Here is a 9,973-nt window from a genome sequence, read left to right as displayed (position 1 = left end):
CTCTCTCTCTCTCTCTCTCTCTCTCTCTCTCTCTCTCTCTCTCTCTCCTGTTCATCAGGCAATAACCCCATAGGGACACAGTGGTTGGAAGTGTCTGACTCTGCTCTCACTTCCTTGGGCTCCATAGCAACAGATGCCCCCGGTGCTGGGCAGTTGGACGTGTTCAACAGTCACACCCAGTCCCTTCAGTCACTGCTCTCAGTGCCCCCACAAAGCGTGGGCAGGTACACAGACAAATTCTCTTCCCCAGTGGGTGAACGATGAAGGTGTGGTCACTGGATACACAGTGCCCTGCAGATACCCATCCACCTCTCCCAGAAACCCCTTAACAAATTCTGGCACCCCTGCTGGGCACAGCCTTCCAAAGACAATCCTAGACAACACAGGGGTGAACAAGGTGCCCATTCATTCCAGCTGTTCTTTCAGTTTATTTGTATAAAGTAGATTCTCATGTTTTAGCCCCTCACTTGTCTGACCTCGTTAGTGAACCTGGTCAGGCAGCAGCCTGAACTTAGAGGGCTTCTGACCTTGTTTTTTTTTTTTTTTTCCCTCCAAATTCTCCAATTTCAAGTGTGAACTGAAAAGCAGGAACAATTCAAACATCCCTAAATTATAATTAGAAAACACCATTCTGAACCTCAAGATTGCTTCACCATAGTTAAAAAAAACTATTATAGTTTCCCCTTAAGGAGACACACGTATTTGAACGTGTATGTCTGAAAGTGAATATGTACTAATTTATATGGAATGATTTCTTATAAAAGTCAGTATGCAGACGAAATTTCTGCTATAGGTTTGGAATGATCTTAGCTGCAGTAATTAATTTCTGTGCTGAACAGATCCAAACAAGCTTTAGAAGAAATGAGATGTTTTCTTAGATTACCGGGAGACCTTCAGTGCCCTTAGCCAACTATATTTAAGCAATGCATTTAAAATTCATCGTTTAGAACACATACATGGTAAGCTGGAGGAATTAAAACTTATCTGGGAAGATGCAGTGGAGGAGTGGCCTCTGAAGTCACTGTTACCAAGTCACTTCACAGAAGTGGCTAACTGTCCAGATAGAGGGCTCATTCTCTGTGCGGTTGGCAGGCAGAGAGTTCAAGCTAACAATAAGCTTATTGAAGAATTTACTGCCATTCAGATGTGTTCCCATTTAAACCCTTCAGCCAAGCCAGAGTCAAGAGTTGATCTGCATGCATCATTTTTATTGCTTTTGCCAAGAATTATGGGACCATGTGCCAAAACTAACACAACCACTTGGAGTGGGCGGGGTCGTGAGCTCTTAGCCTTCGGCCTTCGGCTTGGCCGCATGCCGCCTGTGTTTAGACGGAGTGAAAATTCCAAGCCTGTGTAGTCAGTAAACGAGCTGTGATGTCAGCCATAGTTAATAAGTCAGGCTCCCCAAAGGGAGCGCGGTTACCGACCTTGCTGGAACACAGGGTGATGGAGAACAGGCAAGGGGAGCCCCTCTGTGGCTGCAGGTTCATGGAAATAGGCTTCCAGCCAGGCTGTGCACTGTACCAGAGGTTCTGGCGGTCCCTTCGGCCCACTGAGCAACTCAGGACTAGCTGGGGCCTCTGTGGGGCTGCAAAAGGGATAAGAAGCCCAGTTACCACACACATGAAAAGCATACCTACTGCAGCTAATGGAGGGAGACTGTTGGCCACTCTTCAGGCTGAGTCTTTGCCAGACGCACAGAGACCTCCAGATAACAGAAATGACCACTAAGGGACGTTGGGTGGGAAGGCACTGCAGTCAGTCCCTGTATTTACTTTTCCAGCCCCAGGCTTATTACAGGCAGGGAGGATTCAAAATGTGGATTCCAAGTTTCTGCAGGCATAGTGCCCGGGGATGGGAACCAGGAACCGACACATAGGAACATCCCATGCCCCGGTTTAGGGCTTGAGAGTCAGCATCATCAGCTAACCACCGCCCAAACTATTCTCCCCAAACATCAGGTAATCAGACTGCACCATCCACATCCCACATCTGAATCCCCACAGCAAAAGGGGACCGGTTGCTTCTCAGATGGCTCCGGGCCACACCTTTGGAAGCTCCTTAGAGTATACTGACCCATGTTCCCTAGCATCAGTGGCAAGTGACATCACCATATGAGTTTAGTGCTTCAAGGCTAGTGGGGGTGACTCCTTCTTGCCTGGGGTGTCTAGCTGGAGGTGCTCAGTAACAAATCCTCCTGCTCACTCTCTGCGGTCCCCCTCCTTCAGCTGATGCCCTGGCGTTTGAAACTGAAATGTTTCATAGCCGTTTTGGATGGGTTTTTGCTGCTCCTCCACGGAGACGTCTTCTGTTCCCTGATTTGGCCCTGCATGGAGCCCACTGTTCATGCTCAGTTGGGGTCTGCCTTTGAGGCTGTGCTCTACAGGCTAAGAGCGCACGCTGCGAGGGAAGGCCACTTCTGTGCTCTGGGCTCTGAGCCTGGAGTTTTATGGCAGACTCAGTTTCTGTTTCAATTTTCTGGGATCCACACCCAGGAGGCACAGACACTGGATCTGATTTCTCTGGTGAGTTTTCTCCTTCTCTTCATTTCCAGGCTCTAAACAGCAGCAGCTTCTGTGTGACTTTCCTGGGCCTGGACGGCACAGCTTCTCTGGGTCCTTCAAAGTTCTCATGGCAAGGTGGAAAGGCCTGGATGGTGCAGAGGTGTAGATTCCTTGGACTGTGAATCTCACCAACCTCTGTTGGCTCCTGTGTCCTGGGAGGGTTGGCACAACCATTCACTCCACAGGTTTGTGTCCACACATCTTGGTAAGGAGGGGAGGCCTTCAGTCAGCTTTGGAAATGAGGCCCCCCATAGGTGTGACAGGTAGGGCCAAGGGCCTGGACTCTAGGCCTGGCTGCCTATGTGAAGTTGGTGGAGAGCAAGATGGGTTCCACAGATAGAAGTCACCAGAGCTGCCAGGGGTGGGGATGGGGACAACAGTTTTGGATAAAGACTAAAGCAGAAAGCAACAGGTCAGAGCTTAGAAGTGGGGCAGGAAGGTCTCAAGTCACAGAGGAGCTGGTTCCCACAGCAAGCAGGGTCAGACGGTCCTATGGCGGGGTGTCCCATGAGCATGACAGGGAAGGTTTTGATGGAGGAGATGCAAGGAGCTGGTGTGCGGCTCCTTCCTTGTGTATTGCAGATCTGACTCTCATAGGCAGTGGCAGGCTTACAGCAGGGTGAACAGGCCTGTGCAGGTGTGTAACTAACTGCTTAGGACAGCGTCTTGGTGGGGGCCTCTGTGTCTCCACTAAGTCCCTGTGTATTTCAAAGAAATGAACTTCCAGGCTAAGATGCAGAGCAGGGTTCCTTTGTATTGTTTTCAGAGAGAACCGGAAGTCATTCAGAAAAGGCCTTAGCCGCATATGAACGCTTTCGGCCCTTAGGAAGGAACCAGAGGACGGATGGAGAAAGAAACCATAATGCATGAGGTTACGGGGCAGGAGTGGATGGCTAATAGGAGACACCAGGCCTGGGAGGACGGGACAATAGCTCAGTGGTAAAGGACTGCCACACAAGCACGGCGATCTAAGTCAGACTCTCAGTGTCAAAGGCTGGGACCACAGCATGTGCTCGGACTCTCAGCGCTGGGGATGGGAAGACAGCCTAGCCTGCATGGTGAGTGCCGACCCAGTGAGAGATCCTAGGGTCTAAAGATGGACAGCAACTGAGGAGTGACACCAGAGATTGTCCTCTGTATCCCCAACTTCTATACACACACAACCGGGCCCTGAGCTGCCCAATCCTGTGGATATCACTACTGCTCTTTCTGAAACCGCTAAGCAGGGCCTCATTCCGCCCTGCGCCCCAACAAACAGGTATGATGTCCCTCCCCACCTCCGCTGCCTGTACACCCCAGGTGGGCCCCAGGGATGACAGCTCACTCTGCATGCAGACTACAGGCCTCTCTTGGGAGTCTCCTAGGGAGATGGAACTGTCTCATTGCCCTGATTGCTTTCCCTATTAGCACTGTCTGATCGTGGGAAGGGAAACTTCTGCCCGTGCCTGGCTTCGATATTACTCAATTTTAGAGATACATGCTCCGTCATTTTATTCTTCCTCTGTTGCTCACTAACCAAGGGGATGGGGTGTCGAGGATGTCTAAAGGAAGAGATGGAGAAATACATAATGTACTTTGCCCTCCTGGTCCCTGGCAATGACGAGGGCAGGAGAACTGAGGGAATAGGGAATAGGTGTGGTGTCTGCCGCAGGCAAGCAGGTCCCTTTAGAGCAAGGCAGCCAGCAAGGAGCCCGTAATCTTCAGGGTTCACGCCACCTGCTCAGACAGGCAGTGACTAAAATCCACGTCTATGTGCACAGACTCCCAACCAAGGACACAGGGATGGGACTGCCTTTAGGTCTTGTACAACCTACCACCTTCATAGAACATGAGTGGGGGTGGAGTGGGTTGGTACAGATAAAACAGGTAGTTAAGGCTAGTTAGGACCTCAACACCAAGGCCAGGTTAGTGTGGGTGCTGATGGGTGCTGCACACCGGGGTTCTGACGGACATCAGTGTTCACCGTATGAAGGAAGATTTTAAAGCACGAGTCTGGGCCTTCTGTATTTCCCAGCGACGGCTCGGAGGCCTCTGCTGCCCATGTTGGCCTGCCTTCCACCTTCCAGAGGGCGAGCCGTGTTTCCCAGCATTTCCCACTCTTAAAAGGATATGTGAAGAATTTTTATAGTACTAAAATTCATCTTAAATTGATTTTTTATGCTTGTGCTAAAGATCTCACCTCTGATTCACTCCGGGGTTCTCTTTTTAACTCTTTCCCCATCAGCACTAGATAAGTAGCCATGGGTGAAATGTAATTAAAACAGCTTTGATTCCGAAGCAAGGATTTATGGGGCTACATTTAAAATGAATGGCTTTAAACACACACATAAAACCAGATTTTTAAAGCCATGACACAAATTTCCATTTCTACAATAAAATGAAATTTATTCTTTTTGCCCTGCCCTCTTCCGCCAGCCTTCCCGGCTGTTTGTCCAGGGAAGAGCTATGGCGTGACAGCGGTGCTAACGGCTGTTCTTATGATGGAGGAGTTTCTCCAGACCTCCCCACCGACGAGTGCTGAGACTCCAATAATTAGGGGCTCTGTGCCCCCACTCTTTTAAATGCCATCCTCAAGTTCCTCGGTACCGGCCCAGAACAAGCTGCAGACCCCTGAGAACCACTCAGTACAGTGTTTGGTATCCCTTGGGGACACTTGTTCCAATCTGAGTGGTTGACATGGGTCCATCTCTCTAGGCCAGCCTGTCACCTACCCCCATGGAGGACTCAGGAGGTGAAGATCGTGATACAAACTCCACTTTTGCTCTTTAACTTGGCTTTGGAAGATGGCTGGGGACTGAAAAAAAAAAGAGACCCTGTTTCCTTTAGCTTCTACCACAGGAGGAAGTATGAGACTAGAGTAGGAAGGATTTTAACACACTGTGGGTGGGGTCCACAAGAAACCCACAACTGCTGGTAATTCCAGGTCAAAAGCATCTTGCTTCCCGGGATTCCAGAGCGCAGGACATGCGAAGTGGTGCTGTGGCTCGTGACTTTGAGAAGGGATGATGACTCATGGTGCAGGGCAGCTCTGATCATTTCTGCACAGGGCAAAGATGAGTGGCTCCAAAGCCCCAGTCCAGACTTCTGCCACATGAGCAGAGCTATTCTTTCTGTATGAAGCTTCCCTATCAGGACATGGACACCCTTAGGAACAGAATGGAAGACAGACCGGCAGGACGAATTCAGCCAAGCCTAACGGAGATGGCCCCAGTGCAGTGTGGGGTGCCCATCTTTTCTCCTGGATCCCGCCAAGTCAGTTAACCACTGAATGGAGACCAGACACGGCAAGGCTCTGGAGAGCAGGTGGTTCAACTCCACAGCCTTCCGCGGGAGCCTTCCTGGGGTCTCGTTCTTTACCAAGTGGTGCCACGTGCATGCCATGCTACAAGGGAAGCATAAAGGACACAGCTGCCACCACCTCCTCCATCTTTCCCGGAGTACAGATTCACCCAATAGTTGGAAACATGGCCCATCCCATGGGAGACTTGGGTATACGGAATCTGGGATGCTTCAGGAGGTGCCCTGAGGAGAGAATCACCTAAAGGCTCATTTCTAAATGACATCTACTTCCCAAAGCAGTAAAACAAATGTACTTAACCTTAAACATCATTTGCTATAAGAAAATAGGATAGGACTTCTTTAGAGTCGTTCACATGCGCGGGAGCCACGTACGGACAGTCACCCCCAAGGTGGGTGCTACTATGGACAATCAGAATGCAGAAGGACAAGGACCATGTACTCATGCCATCTCCTCTGTGACCCAGTCCCTTTCCACCAGAGGGTGACTTTGCATCCTATGATTTGGGACAATTAACTATGACACTAGAGGGTCATACAAGAATTCTACAGATGAGATTTCTTCCAGACTCTGGCTAGGAGCCGATGTAGGCTGTGTCCTTCAGCAAAGTGTAGAGGAAGCTGTGTGGCAACGTGTGGCCTTCCTGGCAGGGCTCTTCACAGGAGGAGGAGCCTAGAGCTGAGGCTGCACGCAGCATACCAGACAGCCTTAGGTGAGGAACATTGCCTCCTCTGGCTTCCAGCGTGTGGTGTGGAGGGCGGGGGAGCCTCTGGGACTCTGGGATGGAGTTCCGGACTTCACAGGCTCACTGAGGCACAACTGCGGCAGAGGTGACTTTCGAAACACCGTGCGGAGACTCTTGCTCCGCCGTGCTGGCACACATACAATTATGTCTAATTTAGAAGATCTCTAGCCGAGTGGGTTGTGTTTGATGGATGTGTCCTGCATCTAATTATGCCTTCTCACTAAAACCCGGGCATTTTTCTTCCAGGGGTAGGATTGAAGACGAGAAACAAACTATGCTACCTGCTATCAATAAAGACTGCTTTTTAGAAAAAGGCAGACCGAATAAAGCCTTTAAACTTTTTCATTCCAATTCAGTGACGGTCTGATTCCATTCACGGCTTACTGGGGAGCGTGCCCACCTAGGTGGCCCCTTCCTCGGGCACCTGTAGCCAACTGTGCAGATAGAGGGGACGTGAAGGTGAGGCACGCAGGGCAACAACAGTGGCTCTTAGATGCCTTTCAAACAACCCTATGCTGGAAGGGGGTTACCAAGGACTCTTCAGCCTCATGCCAGTCCATGAATGGACAGTGAGTGACGGCTCCATAGCACTGCCTGGGGGTGGGAGCTGTCCAGGCAAAACTCGCGTGCAGACTTGACAGGTCACCTTTCCCAGGGTGATTTTAAGATATAGAATAGAAAAAGGGGTGAACGAAAGAGCTGATGCCAACGATAAGAAAAGGCAACCTCAACAAGGAAACTGAGGCAAGGTGAAGAGCCATAAAGACACACTGGTAGGTGCTCGCAATTGCACTGAGGTTGTGCTGCTCAGCAACAGCTCATGAACAGAGCTGTGATAATGACGTCACTACACACACACACACACACACACACACACACACACACACGAGCTATTCTCAGTGACTCACAGGTCAGCTATGTCACAGATTTTCCACCCACCCAAAGGTAAGTATAAGGATAATAACAATTAGTGTCACAATTAACTTTTGCCCACTTAATACATGGGTAGTGGGAATCTTAATTGAGGAATTGTCCCCATCAGACTGGTCTGTGGGCAAGTCTGTAGGACATCTTCTTGAAGGCGGATGTGGGAGGGGCCAGACCACTCTGGGAGGTGCTGCCCCTGACGAGGTGGTTCTGGGTTATATAAGGAAGCAGACTGAGCAAGTAAGCCAGGGCAGGCAAGGCCATAAGCAGCTTCCCTCCATGGTCTCTGCTTCAGGTCCTGCCTCCAGGTTCCAGCTTGACTTCCTGCCCTAGCTCCCCTCGGGGATGCTCTGTGGTATAGAAGTGTAAGCCCAATAAGCACTATCCTCTCCCATGTTGGTTTCATCAGTGTTTACTACAGTAGAATAGGAACACATACCACTCACAAGAAGAGAGCTTACAGATAGCCATAAGAGCCTTGTTACAGTACCTGCTATGGTCTGACTCTGAAATGTCTTCCAAAGGCCCACGTGCTTTGATCATCAGCCTGTGGCACTATGGGAGATAGCAGAAGAGGCCTAGTTGGAAGGAGTTAGGTCGGGGTCAGAGTCAGGGCCCCTTCCTCTTGTACTCTGCCTCCCAACTGAGTGAGGTGAGCAGCCTGACCAAACATGCATTTCCACCATGATGCACTAGAAGGACAGAACTAGAGAGCCTGCGGGGAAGGCAGTGACTCTCTACAGTCACAGCAGAGGACTCTGATGTCCACTCAGCACTGTTTCATTGAGCTGTTCCTATGTAGCCCATGGCCCTTCGTCCCTGACATGAGTTCTATTTTTATAATACCATCACCAGCCGTGAAATGATATGTCCAAGAGTCAACAGTCTGAGGGAACTTTATGAGTTTTTAGCAACTTTCCATTTTGATGGCTTTAGAAGGTCATATGGATGCTGCAAAGTTGGGTATCAATTTCCCATAAGCACACCAGTCCTTCAAAACTGAGGCTCACTAAGACAAGTGGGGCAGAAGGCTCCTGATTTCAAGGTCAATCTGAGTTATACAACGAGGCTTTACCTCAAACAAAATTTGAGGCTCAAATAAATTCCAGATCCGAAATAAAAACACAAAAGGATTTATTATAGCATTTTAATACATCCACAAAAATGGAGAAAAAGTTTATATAAATTTTAAACTCTTCCCCATAAGGATTACATATTTTTCTTAAAAAGATAATTGTGTGTTAAAAACACATCAGCAATTAAAACCATATTGTAAAGGCAGTTTAAATAGTACACATAGGCTATTAGAATATCTTTAAAAAGGCAATATAGACCTTTACACCTTTAATGTAAGTCATTAAAAGAAAATTTCTATTTTATCAACACTTTAACATATCATTAAAAGTCTCCAGCATTTGACAGATGAAGATAAAAACACCCCAAAACTACAGATGAATGATCAGGTCCCTAATGATTCCAAAACAATTATAGGATGCAGAGCAATCTAGTTAAATTTTATTCAAAAGCTGACTACACTTGTGTTTTCTTTTATTTTTCTATCAAGAAACCCATGAGGCTTAAGCACAATTCATTATGTATGAGACCCCACTTGCAGTGCTCGACTGTTGATTAATAGCAAAGTTTGCTGTATGTGCGCCTGCAACATTAGACGCATACAATATGCTAACTTATTCTTTCGCTGAAACTAATTATTTACAAAAATGACTACTTGAGACTACAATTTATTAAATGCATGCATCCAGTCTCAATTTGGCCCCCAAAGACAGCCTGGAATGAAGATCTTTTACTTGATGTGACAACTTCTGGAAACACTGTTATTAATATTGTAAATGCGGCAAATAAAGAGTTCAAATAGCCGTACGTCTATGTTGACTCTGCTTCCTACCACCAAGTAGCAAACAGAGAGGCTTTTTAATGTTCTAGACACAGAAGGTACTTGCCTCTCTCCAAATTTAATTTAGCACCTTAAAATAAAATGCTTACACATCCATAAAAGTACAAGAGTCCCTCTCTGGCTCATCATATTGAGGGGACTTCCAAAAGGGTGTTTCCCAGAGGATTTTGGGGCCTGGATAACAACTCCCTTTCTTAGCTCTTGAAGAATGAACATCAGTGGGTGGACTGACAACAACCAGGGACTACTACTACATTTTCTTCGCAGGGATCTCAAATGGGCATCTGGTCAACCACTTGTATCTTCTCCTATGACTAACTTCACAGTGGCATACATGGCTGCAAACAGAGCCACTTGTTATGAACATCCTCTGTCTTTTGGTTTCTCTGTTGGACTAATCTATACACATGCGTGGTTTCATCTTCTGGTGCCTCCACAGACCTGGGCTCACTCTACCCGGCTCAAGTGTGCACGGAGCTTCTCCAAGTAAAGAAATCACTTTCTTTCTTTTCCTGTTGAAATAA

The 9,973-nt window shown here is 48.1% G+C and overlaps 1 protein-coding gene across 1 annotated transcript in view; it reads right to left on the bottom strand.

The window, feature by feature from the left end:
* Positions 1–9,973, bottom strand: part of Mgmt (O-6-methylguanine-DNA methyltransferase) — a 245,767-nt gene that overhangs the window by 52,929 nt on the left and 182,865 nt on the right. The window contains exon 3 of the mRNA XM_005351423.2: positions 1,428–1,588. Coding sequence (XP_005351480.1) covers positions 1,428–1,588 — 161 coding nt within the window. The remainder of the gene's footprint in view (positions 1–1,427; positions 1,589–9,973) is intronic.

Source organism: Microtus ochrogaster, chromosome 8 (assembly GCF_000317375.1).
Source record: "Microtus ochrogaster isolate Prairie Vole_2 chromosome 8, MicOch1.0, whole genome shotgun sequence".
In the NCBI taxonomy this organism is placed as follows: domain Eukaryota; kingdom Metazoa; phylum Chordata; class Mammalia; order Rodentia; family Cricetidae; genus Microtus; species Microtus ochrogaster.
This window is presented reverse-complemented; position numbering and strand designations above follow the sequence as displayed.